General features: G+C 47.5%; 1 protein-coding gene across 1 annotated transcript in view; it reads left to right on the top strand.

Moving 5' to 3' along the window:
- Nucleotides 1–11,714, top strand: part of SMCHD1 (structural maintenance of chromosomes flexible hinge domain containing 1) — a 504,574-nt gene extending 492,860 nt beyond the window's left edge. The window contains exon 47 of the mRNA XM_040354031.1: nucleotides 8,415–11,714. Within this exon, the coding sequence (XP_040209965.1) occupies nucleotides 8,415–8,584 (170 nt within the window). The 3' untranslated portion in view covers nucleotides 8,585–11,714. The remainder of the gene's footprint in view (nucleotides 1–8,414) is intronic.
- The last annotated feature ends 5,111 nt before the right edge of the window (nucleotides 11,715–16,825 follow it).

The following is a 16,825-nucleotide window of genomic DNA, read 5'->3' as shown; positions in this document are numbered from 1 at the left end:
CACACATATGACTGGTCTCTATGGCTGTGTCACAGTGTGCCAGGCCGACAGCCATGCCGTATCTACCTGCGGAAGTTGGGTCTGTCTGGAATGCCCCCAGCCGGTGGTCGCAGGATGGGTAAGTAGTATCCACTTGCCTCGGCGGGGTGTTTTTTTTGGCTGGTGCATTCCTAGGGAGGTCGACTGAGGGTCCGCCCTGCTTTCCTCTATCCCTCCTTCCCCGTTCTGGGTGGGGGGTCCACCTGAGGGGGGGGCTGTGCTGCTGTGGGGTGCTGTTATTTTTTATTATACTATGTGCTGTGTATGCTGGACAGTGTCTGCTGTGTTTTCCTGAGTGTTTTTTAAACATTTGTACGGCCGCCATTTTACCGGGGACGCGGTTCCTTATGTCGGCGGCCATTTTCCTGTAGCCCGCATGCTGTTTTTTCTGCATATCGGCGGCCATCTTGGAAAAGTTTGGGCCTCTAGTGACTGGAATAGCGGCGCTAAGACACCGCACGGACGGCGTTCTCAGCTCTGCACGGTATTACAGCCTGTTCCTGGGTGGGGGGTCCCCTACTCTCTGTGACAGTCGGGAGGTTGGCCTGTGGGTCCCCTTTTTTCTGCAACTAAGGCGGCATATACAGGTGGGTCAGCATGGAGTCTGAACCAGAGGCTTCTACCCCAACCATGCCAGAGTTAACCCTTAGTGCTCCTGCGGCCTCGATGGATGCTGTGACGGCAGTCCTTGAGGCGTTTGTTGCCAGTATTGAAGCTGCAAGTGGCCAGAAGGGGGGTAAAAAGCGCCCCCTCCCTGCACCTGCTTCTGGGGATGTCTCTGACACAGAATCAGGCCCTGCTATTGCATCTGCATCTGGCTCTGGTTCTGTCATGTCAGATGATGCAGACTTAGCCCACACGGACAGTGAGGATGACTCTGCCTCAGGGTCAAAGCATGATAAGGAATTTGTTGGAGCTCTTGTCACTGCGGTGCGGGACACTCAAAAATTTGAGGATTTGGCAGAGGCATCAGACATGCCGGTCCCTTTTGGGTTCCGCAAGCCACCCCGCACCGCAAAAGTGTTTCCTTGTGTTCCATATCTGGACAAACTGTTATACAAGGAATGGGACCGACCGCAGAAAGTTTTTGCTGTGCCAAAATACTTTGCGGTCCGTTACCCACTTTTTTAGGAAATCCTCCTCAAAAGGGTATCTCCTCCGTCAGTGGACCCTCCGGTGTCCAGGCTGAACAAGGCCACCACGTTGCCTGTGGAAGGGGCTCACGCATTTAAGGACCCCGCAGATAGGAGAACTGAGGCTGTGGCCCGCTTCTTATTCACAGTGGTGGGATGAGACCGGTTTTGGCCGGGGCTCTGGTGTCACAGACACTCACCGAATGGGCTAAGTCCCTGGTGCAGGAGCTGGAGGCGCAGAACGCTTCTGAGCTCTCTGTGGACCTGGCCGACCAGTTGGTGCAAGGCCTAAAATTTGTCTGTGAGTCAGCCCTGGATACGCTTCCCTTGCTTTCCAGGGCCTCCGCCTACGCGGTGGTACTACGCCGCCTTGTGTGGCTAAAGTGCTGGTCTGCGGACCAGTCCTCTAAGAAGGCCTTGGTGGACTTACCCTTTAAGGGTGAGCGGCTTTTTGGGGCGTCCCTGGATGACATCATAAAAGATGCCACAGGCGGTAAGAGCACTCTGCTCCCGCAATCTGGGAAGGGTAAGGAGCCTCGCCGTAAGTAATACCCTCATTTACTACCCTCAAGCGTTTTTTTCGCCCGCCAAGTGCGGCAGGAAAACGTTTCCAGGGTGCTAAGGCGTCTGCTGAAGGGCAAAAGCGCACCTGGTTCTGCAAGCCCGACAAGCCTGCCTCCGCATGAAGGTCTGCCCCGCCCACATCTCGGGTGGGGGGCCGGCTTCGCGAATTCGCGGCTCGGTGGAGGTCGTCTCTTCTTTCCGACCGTTGGGTTTGCGAAGTAGTTTCCTCGGGGTACAAGATAGAACTCTCTTGTCCACCAAACAGATTTTTTCCCTCCAACCTCCTTCGGATCGCCTGAAGGATCTGTCAGCAGCTTTCCAGGATCTGCTGGGCAGGGGGGTGATTGTACCGGTTCCCTCAACGGAACGGTTTCAGGGGTTTTACTCCAATCTGTTTGTAGTCCCCAAGAAGGATGGGGTCCGTCCAATCCTGGACCTCAAGGCCCTCAATTGCTTTGTCAAGGTACAAAAATTCAGGATGGAGTCGATTCGCTCAGTAATATCAGCGCTCCATCAGGGGGATTTTCTGGCATCCTTGGATATCAAGGACGCGTACCTGCATATCCCAACATGTGCAAAACACCAGAGATTTCTGCGCTTTGCGGTCGGGGAGGACCACTTTCAATTTGTGGCCCTCCCGTTTGGCCTGGCCTCAGCACCACGGGTTTTCACCAAGGTGCTCGCCCCGAATCTGGCCTGGTCAGAATCCAGTCCGACAACGCCACGGCCGTGGCATACATCAATAATCAGGGGGGCACACGATGCTCGGCTGCAGCGACGGAAGTCGCACACATCCTCCGGTGGGCCGAAAGTTACGTTCCGGCTCTATCGGCGGTGTACATTCTGGGGGTGTTGAACTGGCAAGCCGATTACCTAAGTCGCCAAAAGCTAGACCAAGGAGAATGGTCACTACACCCGGAGGTGTTTCAGAGTCTGTGCCAAAAATGGGGCACTTCAGACGTGGACCTTCTAGCGTCCCGTCTCAATCGGAAGGTGTCACGGTTCGTGACCAGGTCGAGGGACCCGTGGGCGGACGCATCAGACGCGTTGGTGGCACCTTGGGGTCACTATCGCCTAATATACGCTTTCCCTCCCCTGCAGCTTCTTCCTCACCTGCTGCGCAGAGTGGGAGCCGAAGGGATACCAACAATCCTGATCGCTCCGGATTGGCTGCGCCGTCCCTGGTACGCGGACCTGGTGCGTCTGGTGGCAGATGTCCCCTGGCGTCTGCCCCTGAGAGAAGACCTTCTGTCGCAAGGTCCTATCTTTCACCCTGCTTTACAGTCGCTGGCTTTAACGGCATGGCTGTTGAGAGCCAGGTGTTGAAGGACCGAGGTCTGTCAGGCTCGGTGATTTCTACCATGCTACGAGCACGGAAGTCCACTTCACAAATGATTTATCATCGTACGTGGAAGGCCTACATCTCTGTGTAAAGAGATGAAGTGGCACCCCTGTTCATACGTGATGTCCCGGATTCTGCTGTTTTTACAGTGTGGAGTGGATCAGGCTCTCGCCTTAAGTACAGTTAAGAGTCAGATCTCGGCTCTAGCGGTCTACTTTCATCGACCCTTGGCGGCGCACTCCCTGGTGCGTACGTTTGTGCAGGAGGTCCGGCATGTGGCCCCTCCTGTTCGTCCTCCACTGCCCCCATGGGACTTGAATTTAGTTCTTTCGGTGCTTCAAGAAGCTCCGTTTGAGGACATTCGGAAGATTCCCTTGTTGACTCTGTCCCTGAAGGTGGTCTTTCTGGTGGCAATTACTTCGGTCAGACGGGTATCTGAACTGGCGGCCTTGTCTTGCAAGGCTCCTTACTTGATCATCCATAAGGATAAGGTGGTGCTGCGGCCGCAGCCATCATTCCTTCCAAAGGTTGTTTCGGCTTTTCACATTAATGAGGACATAGTTTTGTCATCCTTATGTCCTCGGCCGAAAAACCCGAAGGAGGTCACTTTGCATTCCTTGGACGTGGTTCGGGCCCTATGGGTGTACTTGTCTGCTACGGCTCCGTTTCGGAAGTCGGACTCACTGTTCGTGTCGGTGACTGGTCCTAAAAAAGGTCTGGCGGTCTCGTCGGCCACCATTTCTAGGTGGATCAGACAGGTCGTGCTCCAGGCCTATGCCCTAAAGGGGCGGGCGCCTCCCTTTCAGGTTACGGCACATTCGACCAAGGCGATAGGTGCTTCTTGGGCTTTCCGCCATCAAGAGTCTGTCTTACAGGTATATAAGGCGGCGACCTGGTCGTCAATCCACACCTTCTCAAAATTTTACAAGGTGGATGTGAGTGCATCTTCGGATGCCTCCTTTGGCCGCAAGGTTTTACAGGCGGCAGTTTAAGGTTGAAGTTCCTCCGTTGAGGAACCCTGGTTTGTTTGGGGTGAAGCTTGGTTTGCTGTGTTTTTTCCCACCCCTCGAAATTTTGGACACTGCTTGGGGACGTCCCTAAGGTCAATGCTGCTGTGTCCGTCCATGAACGGAAGAGAAAATAGGATTTTTGTACTCACCGTAAAATCCATTTCTCTGAGTTCATGGACGGACACAGCACCCACCCCTCCTTTGTTTGTACTGCTTGTCTACGAACTGAGGCTGAATGTTCCAGAGTGGGATGTACCCGGGGGACACGCCCCCTGAGAGGGGCTGTACTGAGAGAAGTGTTTTTAACACTTTAAGTGCTGTTTTTTCTGCCTAGTCTTTTCTAGAAGGAAGGTATATAACCCTAAGGTCAATGCTGCTGTGTCCATCCATGAACTCAGAGAAATGGATTTTACGGTGAGTACAAAAATCATATTTTTAACACAAATAGAGCTTTCTTTTGGTGGTATTTGATCACCTCTGCGGTTTTTATTTTTTGCGCTATAAACAAAAAAAGAGCGACAATTTTGAAAAAAATGCAATATTTTTTACTTTTTGCTATAATAAATATCCCCAAAAAATACTTATTTTTTTCCTCAGTTTAGGCCGATACGTATTCTTCTACTTATTTATGGTTAAAAAATATGCGTTTATTGATTGGTTTGCGCAAAAGTTATAGCGTTTACAAAATAGGGGATAGTTTTATGGCATTTTTATTAATATTTTTTTTTTTTTTTACTAATAATGGCGGCGATCAGCGTTTTTTTTTTTTTTTTTTCGTGACTGCGACATTATGGTGGACACATCGGACACTTTTGACACATTTTTGGGACCATTGTCATTTTCACAGCGAAAAGTGCTATACAAATGCACTAATTACTGTGAAAATGACAATGGCAGTGAAGGGGTTAACCACTAGGGGCGCTAAGGGGTTAAGTGTGCCCTAAGGGAGCGATGCTTACTGTAGGGGGGCGTGGCTGTAGGCCAGACGTCACTGCCACACAGAAGAACGAGGAAGGTGTGTTTACGGCTGGGCTCTTAAAGGTGACGTATACAGTAGGTGCACGCGATATTGTGTCAATCTCGCTCCCTTTCTCGGCGAGATTGAGCACCTACGAGCCCCATCGCGGGAGCCAGCGCCGAGCTGGCTTGCCGCGATAGAGACAGAGCCGCCATAGAAGCGACGGGAGATCCGACTTGGATTCCCGCCAATTCTACACGTGTGCGGCGTTTGTTATGAATCCTGAGGGGGAAGTCCCCGCCGGATTTTAAATAAAAATCCGGCATGGGTTCCCCCCTCAGGAGCATACCAGGAGCATACCAGGCCCTTAAGTCTGTTATGGGTTGTAAGGAGAGCCCCCCCCTCCCCCTACAATCCATACCAGACCCGTATCCAAAGCACGCTATCCGGCCGGCCAGGAAAGGAGTGGGGACGAGCGAGCGCCCCCCCCTCCTGAGCCGTACCAGGCTGCATGCCCTCAACATGGGGGGGTTGGGTGCTCTGGGGCAGGGGGGCGCACTGCGGGGCCCCCCCCCACCCCAGAGCACCCTGTCCCCATGTTGATGAGGACAGGGCCCCTTCCCGACAACCCTGGCCGTTGGTTGTCGGGGTATGCGGGCGGGAGGCTTATCGGAATCTGGGAGCCCCCTTTAATAAGAGGGCCCCCAGATACCGGCCCCCCACCCTTAGTGAATGGATATGGGGTACATCGTACCCCTACCCATTCACCTGGAGGTAAAATGTTAAAGTCAATAAACACAACACAAGAGTTTTTAAAATAATTTATTAGTCTGCTCCGGAGGCCGCCCCCTGTCTTCTTTAGCTCTGTTTACCAGGGGGGGCTTCTTCTTTGACGTCTTCGGGTGGGGGCCGCTCTTCGCCGCCGTCCGGTTCTCTTCCACCGCCGGGGGGGGTTGCTTTTATAAAAGCGCCCACTCCTCGGCGGGTTTCCTCCGACGTCTTCGGCGGGGGGTGGTGTGCTTCTTCTTCCGCTATCCGGGGGGGTCTTCTTCGGCTATCCGGGGGGTCTTCTTCTATGTTCGCCGCTCTCCGCTGTTGACTCGGCGCACCCCGGTTCTTCCTCCAGCTGTCCGGTGCCTTCTCCTTCAGCGCTGAACGTCTATCTTCTTCTTCCGTGCTGTGACGTATTCTTCTTCTTCCGGGCTGTGACGTCATCTTCTTCACTTCTCCAGATGTTGACACGCCGCCTCTTCTCGCTGAAATGGCAGGTGCGCTGCTTTCATCGGACCTATATAGGCCTCACAGTCCCATCATGCTCTGTACCTACCCATGTGATACCTACCCACGTGGGTAGGTATCACATGGGTAGGTACCAGAGCATGATGGGATTGTGAGGTCTATATAAATCCGATGCAAGCCGCGCACCCGTCATTGCAGCGAGGAAAGGCGACGTGTCAACATCGGGAGAAGAAGAGAAGTGAAGAACATGACGTCACAGCACGGAAGAAGAACTCACAGCACGGAAGGAGAAGAAGACGTACAGCACGGAAGAAGAAGGCACCGGACAGCGAGAGGAAGAACCGGGGTGCGCCGAGTCAACAGCGGAGAGCGGCGAACATAGAAGGAGACCCCCGGATAGCGGAGAAGACCCGTCGGGATAGCGGAAGAAGAAGCCCCCCGCCGAAGACGCCGGAGGAAACCCGCCGGGGGGTGGGGGCTTTTTTAAAAGCGACCCCCCCCGGCGGTGGAAGAGAACCAGACGGCGGCCCCCACCCACCCGAAGACGTCAAAGAAGAAGCTCCCCCTGGTAAAAGAGCTAATAAAGAAGACAGGGGGAGCCTCCGGAGCAGAAAAATAAATTATTTTAAAAACCCTTGTGTGGTGTGTTTATTAACTTTGACATTTTTCCTACAGGTGAATGGTTAGGGGTACGATGTACCCCATATCCATTCACTTAGGGTGGGGGGCCGGTATCTGGGGGCCCCCTTATTAAAGAGGGCTCCCAGATTCCGATAAGCCTCCCGCCCGCATACCCCGACAACCAACGGCCAGGGTTGTCGGGAAGGGGCCCTGTCCTCATCAACATGGGGACAGGGTGCTCTGAGGTGGGGGGGCCGCAGTGCGCCCCCCTGCCCCAGAGCACCCAACCCCCCCATGTTGAGGGCATGCAGCCTGGTACGGCTCAGGAGGGGGGGGGTGCGCTCGCTCGTCCCCACTCCCTTCCTGGCCGGCCGGTTAGCGTGCTTTGGATACGGGTCTGGTATGGATTGTAGGGGGACCTCCTACGCCGTTTTTTTCGGCGTAGGGGGGCTCTCCTTACAACCCATAACAGACCTAAGGGCCCGGTATGCTCCTGAGGGGGAACCCATGCCGGATTTTTATTTAAAATCCGGCGGGGACTTCCCCCTCAGGATTCATAACAAACGCCGCACACGTGTAGAATTGGCGGGAATCTAAGTCGGATCTCCCGTCGCTTCTATGACGCGCTTGCTGGGATGTGCTGTCACTATTCCAGTGAGTGCGAGATGTCGGCGAGATCTCGGCACCATGTCGCCGAGAATCAGCGTGATGCTGTCGTGCTAAAAACACAATATCACAAACACCTACTGTAGGTACGTGACTGTGCCCAGCCGTGCCATTCTGCTGACATATATGTGCAGGAGGCGGTCCTTAAGTGGTTAACTTGCTGCATTGAATAAAAAAAACTAGTAGTGTGCATGAGGCTTAAAAGTGATCCAGTTTGCATAATGACTTGCATCAAGCAACATGCAGGAGTTCAATAAAAACTAGATGCTTTAAAGTTTCTCTCCACGCTAAAGACTTATTTGTAGGTGGTGTAGGTCAGTGGTCATCAACCCTGTCCTGCAGGGCCCACTAACAGGCCAGGTTTTATGTATTACCTTGGGGAGATGCAGTCTAGAATACTGCAATCACTGAGGAGCAAATGATATCAGCTGTGATGTATTTCAGTTATCTTGCAAACCTGGCCTGTTAGTGGGCCCTGCAGGACAGGGTTGATGACCACTGGTGTAGGGTTTTAAAAATCTGCATGAAAACACCAAGGCCAGAAATATGGCATAGTGTAGGAAGGTTACTGTGCGTGGGTTATTCAGTAAAGCATTGGTAACACCCAAATTAATGTTCTAAAAGTACAGCTGCCTGTGTGATTTTGATTAACTGGAATTAGACATTTAAATAAAAGATATGACTGGTTGCAGTAGTTTACTTTATATGCTTTTATTAAATAAATCTGATCATGCTTGTGTCCAAATAAACAGCAAACTTAAAAATCCGTTGCCCTTGTGAGATGGTTTAAATTTTCATGTCCTGCACTTTGATTTACATTTTTTTTTTTTCTTTACAATTAGTTGATGCAGCAGCAGCAGCATGTCCCAAAAAGCCACAGCGTATCCAAGAAAATGTGCAGAGGAAATTATCTGTCCGGATCCTTGATTTATCTATGTATTGTTTATTTCCCAAAAAAATTGTTAATCAAGTTTTTTTTTTAATCTGCCTCTATCTTGTTTGGCTGCAGTAGTGATTATAGATTTCTTTAAAAAAAAAAACACTTAAAACATCCAATATTGGGTGTTGAAAATTTGGAAACCCTACATGAAAAATTATACCTAAAGTGGAAGTCCAGGCTAATACTATCTTAGCTTAAACCTGCTACCACCTGTATTCTAAGCCCTATACTAACTATCCTCTAAAGCAGGGGGTCTCCAAACTATGGCCCTCCAGTTATTCAGGAACTACAATTCCCATCATGTCTGTGAAAGTCAGAGTTTTACAATGCCTCATGGGAAGTGTAGTTCTGCAACACCTGGAGGACCGTAGTTTGGAGATCCGTGCTCTAAAGGAAAGATGTGTATACGCCGTTACTCTATGGATGCTGTGGTACAGTCACCTGATTGGCTGCCAGCACCTGTTTAAGGTGATAGGAGGGACAGTGGACAACAGATGTCCATAGTAAATCTATGGATGATTTCACTGTCCAGGCACTGCAGCCATTGCTCTCTCCTCTTCAGCCAATCGCTGGAGAGATCACATGACCAGACTGGAGTGCCCCTAGATTAGGTAAGTATAGACATCTTTCCTTTACATTATACTTGGTATATGGCTTAGATGGGAGTGGGAGCAGGTTTAAGCTTAGATAGTATTAGACCAGGCTTCCACTTTAACTCTTCAACCCTCATCTAAAGATTTTATGCTTTTAAAGTACAACTCCAGTAAGTAGTGTCTATACCTAAACTATCCCTTTAACAAAATCTTACTGCAGTTAAAAAAAATAAAAATGCATACCTGTGAAAATATTGTTTTTTATGATTCCATCAGACAATGAAATGCCCAAAAAAAAGGTCCAGTCTTTCTGTGTGGCTTTCCCTCCTCCTTTAAACATCATTGCAGACAGCCATGCGTCATACTATATGTATGTAACCTGACAACACTTGATTTTCTAGAGACTTGAATCTGCACCTCCGCCACATGATGTAGAGCACCAATAAGAAAAAAAATGTTATTAACCAGCTCCAGTCAGTTATATGTGTATAGTGGTGGGGCAGGAGCTGGTTAAACTTATTTTTTTTACTTCTTGGTGCTCTGCATCATATACTTCAATGTATAGCACCATCTTGGTATGCTGTGAGGAAGGCTGTATAAGCCAAAACGCTTTGCATTTTTGATGCTGCGTAATTTTTTTATGTAGTCAATAAAAGGTCTTTATCAAGAGTACACCAAATGGTCGGCTTTATACAGTATAGCACTGTCCTGTGGCTGAGTTGCAGATGCAAGTGCTGCTGAAGATCTGCCCAATGTATCCTCCCTTTCATTACATGTAAATCCAGCTTGCAGTGCTGTAGCCTGTTAAATCTCTCTTGTCTTATTGATTGGCTTTGAGGGGAGAGAGAATGTTTAGTACACTACTGGGTACTGTACTACACACTGGAGAGGTAAAAAAATATGTCACCAATCACTGTTACTAGAGCAAGGCGGTGTCACTATGGTGACGTGAAAACAATAAGGGAAGGGAAAAACACAGTGAAAACCACCGTAAAGTAGTAGTATTAGTAAAAGTGCTTTATTAAGACAAATTCATACTTGTATGGTATGTGACATGGCACAAAGGGGATTGCCAAGCAGGGGATAGATAGACCATACGCCATCCACAAGCCCTGGCCAGGAGCATGGATGTAAACTGGGAAAACAGTTCCCAGAAGCCTGAACTGATTCTGTGCTCGGCAATGTAGAAAACTTGTTGGAATCTAGCCGGAGCCTAGCTCCCCTGTATGATTTTACTCCTCAGAGTATGCACAGTACATGTTTCAAGGTGGCTACCTCTTCATCAGCTGCCTACCTACTAGACTATCCACAGAAGATTACTGAATGGTAAAGGAGCTGCCAGCCTAATCACTCTACCACAGATACGGCTATTCCAAAAATCAGTGCATCATGATAAAGACAGACATTCAAAAAAAGGCTCACTTAGGCTGACATAATGGTAAATAAATACAACACAGTAAAACATATAATATAATAATAAAGGGATACACAAAAAATGTTGTATGTGTGTAGAATAATCTAATAGATATCAATGCATAAATAATGAGTGAATATTTTCAAAAAAACATTTATGTAGCATGAGATCACAGTAAATGCACACGAAACCTTGTGTATGTAAACATTTACATGCACAAGATTTGATGTGTGTTTATATGCATGTAAAAACTTTTTATATCTATTGCTCAAGTTTTCTAGGATTTATTACTAATTTTCCCATTTTACATAAATGCCCCTGGCCAGGGCTTGTGAATGGTGTATGGTCTTTCTAGCTCCTGCTTGGCAAGCTCCACGTGTTCCATGTCACATACTCTGTGAGTAAGAATTTGCCTTTAAATACAGCAATTTTATTAAAGCTACTACACTAGGGTGGTTTGCTGTGTTTTCCCTTCCCTTATTGTTTTCACTCATTGTTTGTGTTCCCTCTTTGCAGCACATAGCAGCATCCTCGGCCTTGGTATCAGTTTTTTATGTCTATTTCTGGGCTACCCACATTTAAATTTTTTTATGATTGATATTTGCTTCTTTTTTATTTCCATGTATACATCTGTTACTCTTCTTCCCTACCTGGTTTATGTTCACTCTGGTGACATTGTACTGCTCTGATGGGAGACAGTTTGCCATTGCAGTATACAGTGTCTCTGATCATTGGCCAGAGCAATATAATGTCACAATAGTGGCAGTTCACTGCTCTGGTGACAGTGATCCTTTTTTTTTTTTATAAAAAAAAAATGTAAGATACAATTATAAAAAAAAAACGAAGGGCTTATTCACACTTACAGTGCTCTCGGAACAATCTTCATTTAGATTGCTCTTTAGAGTGCATTAAACCATTTTAATTCCCTAAATGCTGGACTACCGCACCACAGACGTGTGCATTGTGCGCGGTTTCAGAACCGTTAAAGTCACTTGAATGGTTTGCGCTCAGCAGGCAGTAGTGCCCGCCAAACACAACAGAAGGTATATTTTTCTCAGAAGCAGAATGTTATTAAATATGTACTATTTTATTAGGGAAAAAACTGGTATAAGATGCAATATCCAGATACAATTGTCTTAATTTTTAAAGACGTAACTCTTATTTTGCATATTTTTTATGTTTCTGAAAAAAAAAAGAATAAATAGTTAAAGGAATAATGAATCCGTGTCTTTCTTTCCCATAAAGTATGATTTGCACATATATTTTGTATAGAGGTGTACACATTCAAAAACAACTATAATCAATTGGTATTGGGACTTAGAAAGACGCTATAAATACAAAATAAAATCGAATCAATCATTCCCATTTAAAGCGCATTCACCTGAATGGTTGTTCACCAGAGAATGTGAAGTTCTGTTTTATAAATAGAGAAAAGATATACATATATTGCAATACATGTTTAAGCTGACCAACTGCGTCAAAGTAATCCCTCTTCAGTCCTAAACTGACTTGCCACTGCAAATGCTACAGTTGACCATGCCAACATGGAGCATATAGACCCAAGGTGGGTCAGAATCTGTAGTGTTAATATGTGGCCACACCCCTTTAGCACCTGATAGTTTAAATACATGTGCAAGCTATTGGGATTTGAGCTCAGGTATATCTTTTCTCTGTTGTATTGCAGGTCAGTGACCAGATCTGAACCTAGTCGCTCTGCCCCACCTTGGGTCAATATGACCCATGTTGGCATGCTGTCCACCGTAGCATTTGCAGTGGCAAGACTGTGTAGGACTGGCCATAAGAGGGATTACTTTGACGCAGTTGATCAGCTTAAACATGTATTCCAATATTAGTGTGAACTAAATATCATTGCATAGTTTGCTGGAAAGGGTGTAGTGTTTTATAAATAGACCCCAAAATATATTCGTGCTCTATTCAGCTCATACATTTTGCTTTACAGAACAAATGATTTTAACAAGATTTGCATATATAAAACATGAATACCAAGTTCATTACTTCAATGCTTAGTTTACTGATTTCTTTTTTTTTTTTTGCTTCCAGTAGCTTATTTCATGTTAAGATGTAGTGATTCAATACGTCTCTTCAATGCATTCACATTTTTCCATGTTTCAATCCTTTGTGAATGCCGTGGACACAGAAAAATGCCTATTTATCTGCAAGAAATGCAGTGTGCTCCTAATTTCATGTTTGGGCTACACCACACTGCCTTCTTTGCAATGAAATTCCAAACAGCATTGTCAGCCCTGCTTGCCAAACTATAGAATGCTGCCAATCAATCATATATTAATTTCTTTCCTGGTAAACAACATTGCCTTGACTTTCACATTTTTGCCCTTGCACTGAAGGGGTTCTTGGGATATGTAGTTTGGAGGAATGTAAAAGGAAGGGGGTGCCTGTCATAGGCCTCCCTTTCTAGATGGGATCACTGCGGCAGTATTGGTTATTAGGTAGTTTAATGGAGCTGCTGTATAGTGAGTTAAGCTGGCTGGGGTCAGGCAGCGGTCAGGGGGTTATACAAAGGACAGGGAATAGGACAGCAGTGGTAAATTAGTAGTTAACTGAGGCAGGTTTGATTTATTTCAGGTGTGTCAGGTAAGCTCAGGTGGGCTCAGGAGGTAGCCAGCTATTGGGTCAGAAGGGTCAGGTGATACTAGGAAGGTTCTGGAATCAGCCTGGAAGCCTATTTATTGGTCCAGTCTGGCCTGGGTCGGTGCCAGCCTGATTCCAGAACGACAGGAGAAGCTCCCCGTGGGTCCCGCAGCTATTTTTCCCTCAAGATGGATGCATTGCTGAGACAGCTATTGGACAAGGCCGAAGCAGATGGTGGCGAAGCATGGCTGCGACAGTGTCTCTCCCTACCTGGTCCTTGGTTGCTGGAGGATGGCGAAATAGACGATCCGGTCCCGGGTGCCAGCGGTGTATGCAGCCCACAGCGTCTTTCGGGTATGCTGTATTCGGAGGAGGAGTCCGCGGAGCCCTGGTCCACTGATGTCGCGAGAGCGGAAGAAATCTCGTCTGAAGCGACGGTGGGTCGGAGACAGAGCAAGAGGAAGCGCGGGCCGAAGTTGATGGACAGCCCCGCTCCGCCCATGTTGGGTGGCGTGGGGCACGGTGAGCCATTTTTCCCTGACAGGTCCCAGCGCGGTGTCGCTATGCCCGCAGTAGGTGGAAGAGGCCGGGCGGCGCGCGGAGCGGCAGCAGCAGGAGCGGGAGGAGGACCTTCTTCTTGTCAGCAGGGGAAGTCAAGCCAGAAGCACAGCGCGCCGAGGAGCAAGGGGAGAGGAAGAGGGGGAGCAGCAGCAGCCCCACAGCCAGCGTCTCAGCCAGCAGCCAGCCCTATCACTGTGATGTGTTCATCTCCTTCAGCAGCCCCTGGAGCAAACCGTGCTCAGGGGCTGGCAGGTGAGTCCATTACTGGAGCTCAGTTTACTAGCTTGTCTGCTTCATTAGAGCAACTGATAGCATTGATTAGGGGGCACACAGATCCTCAGCAGGAGGGGTCGGGTGGCTATCCCCCCAACGCAGCAGGGGTCTGGGCAGCAGTTTCTGCAGACACCAAGGCTACACCCCTTTCTCCCCCTATTACTGTACAAATTGCTCCTGATAACATAAATGCTCCTGAAAAGTTGTCAAAAGAATGTATGCCCTGTCTGCTTTCTCCTCTGGGTTTTCACGTCACAAACACGCTGAAGGAAAAAATCTGGAGGGGGGAGTTTATGGATTTAAATCTGATCCTCCCTCCATCCAGGGATTTTTATAAGTATGAGAAGAAGGAGGAGAGAGCAGAAGAGGAGAGGCGCAAACCCATTATTAAGTCCTTTTACAGCTGGTTGCAAGCTTTTATGATTTATTCAAGTATTTTGTGTGAAAAATTCCCAGAGAAAAGTTGTTTATTATTCCAACATGTTGATATAATATTGGAAGCTTATAGGAGTTTTTCTGGGTTTGCTTGGCTTACGTATGACGAGGCCTTTAGGCAGAAACTGGCGGTGCAACCATCCCTTAGCTGGGGTGCAAAGGATGTTGGTTTGTGGTTAAATTTATTTTTACCACAAAGGCAGCCAATTTCTCGCACTACAAATTCAGTTTCTTCAGCAGTGGCAACCCCTTCAGGTTACAAAAAGGGGTTGTGCTTTGCATTTAATGACTCTCAATGCAAATGGTTGAACTCCTGCAAGTTCAAGCACGAGTGTGCTTTTTGCGCAGGGGCTCACCCAGTAGCCAAATGCTTTCGTAAATTGCAGTCTCACCCGAAGGAGGGCTTTTCAAAAAGCAACTTCTCCAGTGATACTGGAAAAAATGCTTCCATGGCTGCAGGCGTACCCAGACAAGCAGAAGGCTCGCTTGTTAACTGAGGGCTTTTCGGTAGGTTTTAGTTTACCAGCTTTTAACGGGTCAGGATGCTGCATAGTGGAGAATCTACAGTCGGTCAGAACCGCACCTCACCTGGTAAAAGCGAAATTGCTAAAAGAGGTAAAAGCTGGAAGGATGGAGGGTCCTTTTGAGCTACCCCCATTTAAAAATTTCAGGATTTCTCCTTTGGGCCTGGTTCCAAAGAAGGAGCCTATGGAGTATAGGTTAATACACCATCTGTCATTCCCGGTGGGTGCTTCCCTTAACGACCAGATTGATGCCACCTTGTCATCAGTATCCTATACCTCATTTGATGCTGCGGTGGATATGATTGGCCGTTTTGGTAAGCATGCGCTGCTAGCCAAGGCAGATATTAAATCTGCTTTTAGGCTTCTTCCTTTAAATCCAATTTGTTTCAATTCATTAGGAATTCATTTCGAGAACCAATTTTATTTTGACAAAAGCTTGCCAATGGGCTGTTCATTATCTTGTTTTTATTTTGAAACCTTTTCAACTTTTTTGGAGTGGGTGGTGAGGGAAGTGTCCAGATCGGCTTGTCTAATCCATTATTTGGATGACTTCTTGTTCTTAGGGCCAGCAGATTCGGACTCCTGTTTGAGGTTATTGGAAGCCTTTCAATTGGTCTGTAAATATTTTGGTATTCCCCTGGCGGAGGGCAAGACAATTCTTCCCACAACCTGTTTAGATTTTTTGGGTATTACACTGGATTCGGTTGCCATGGAGTTTAGACTCCCTGAGGATAAAATTTATGGCCTGTCTCAACTTCTTCAGATGTTTATGAGGAAGAGTAAGGTCACGCTACGAGAGATGCAGACATTGCTAGGTCAATTGGCATTTGCCACCCGGGTGTTACCCATGGGCAGAGTTTTCTCTAGGCGACTGTACTCAGCGATTTCGGGCCTGAAGAATCCGTCTGCGCATGTTAGGGTATCAGCAGAAATCAAGAAAGATTTGTTGGTATGGATAAAATTTTTAGAGCATTACAACGGGAAAACGATGTGGCAGCAAGAGTTTGTCCCGGATAGTGATTTCATGTTTCAGACGGACGCAGCCGGGTCGGTGGGCTTCGGGGCAGTATGGGGACCCCATTGGTGCGCAGAATGTTGGCCAGACAGGTGGGTGGTAAATGGTTTTTGTAAAAACATAGTTTTATTAGAACTGTTCCCTGTGGTAGTAGCTTTGGAAATTTGGGGCCCCTTGTTTGCTAACAAAAGGATATTAGTAAGCACAGACAATAAAGGGGTGGCGTTTGCAGTGAACAGCCTGTCATCCAAATCTCAGCTAGTAGTGGTCTTTTTAAGACATTTAGTGTTTCTTTGTTTAAGATGGAATGTATGGATAAAAGCGAGGTATGTTCCGGGAAAAAATAACGAGATCGCCGACTCTCTTTCTCGTCGACAGATGGATCGTTTTTTCAAACTTCTACCAGTGGCAGAGAAGGTTGGGGTGCCCCCCACTTTGCATTTATGGGACCTAATCTGATCTGTCAGAACATTAGGAGTTCGGTGGCCCCTTCGACGTGGAGGAATTATGTTTCTTCATGGTTATTATGGGTGTCGTTTCTAAATTCAATACAATTATCTGTGTCTGATCATTCAGAACAGGTAATTCTGTCTTTTTTACACTCATTGATTATGAAAAAATATTCTTGGTCCCACATTAATAAAACCCTATCGGGTATATCCTTTTTTCTTCGACTCTATAATTTACCGGCATGTCATGATTTTTTTTCTGTCAAACGTGTGCTTAAGGGTTACAGAAGAAGTGGGGCTACGCAGGATAATAGGTCACCCATCACTCCGGACATTCTGTCCCGGATTTGTGGGGCAACCTCGTCGATTTGTTTTTCGGGTTACGAATCTATTTTATTTTCTTCCATTTTTTCGTTAGCATTTTTTGGAGCATTCCGTC

Source organism: Rana temporaria, chromosome 5 (assembly GCF_905171775.1).
Source record: "Rana temporaria chromosome 5, aRanTem1.1, whole genome shotgun sequence".
Lineage (NCBI taxonomy): Eukaryota > Metazoa > Chordata > Amphibia > Anura > Ranidae > Rana > Rana temporaria.
Note: the sequence above shows the minus strand (reverse complement) of the source record. Positions and strands in the feature narration are given on the sequence as shown.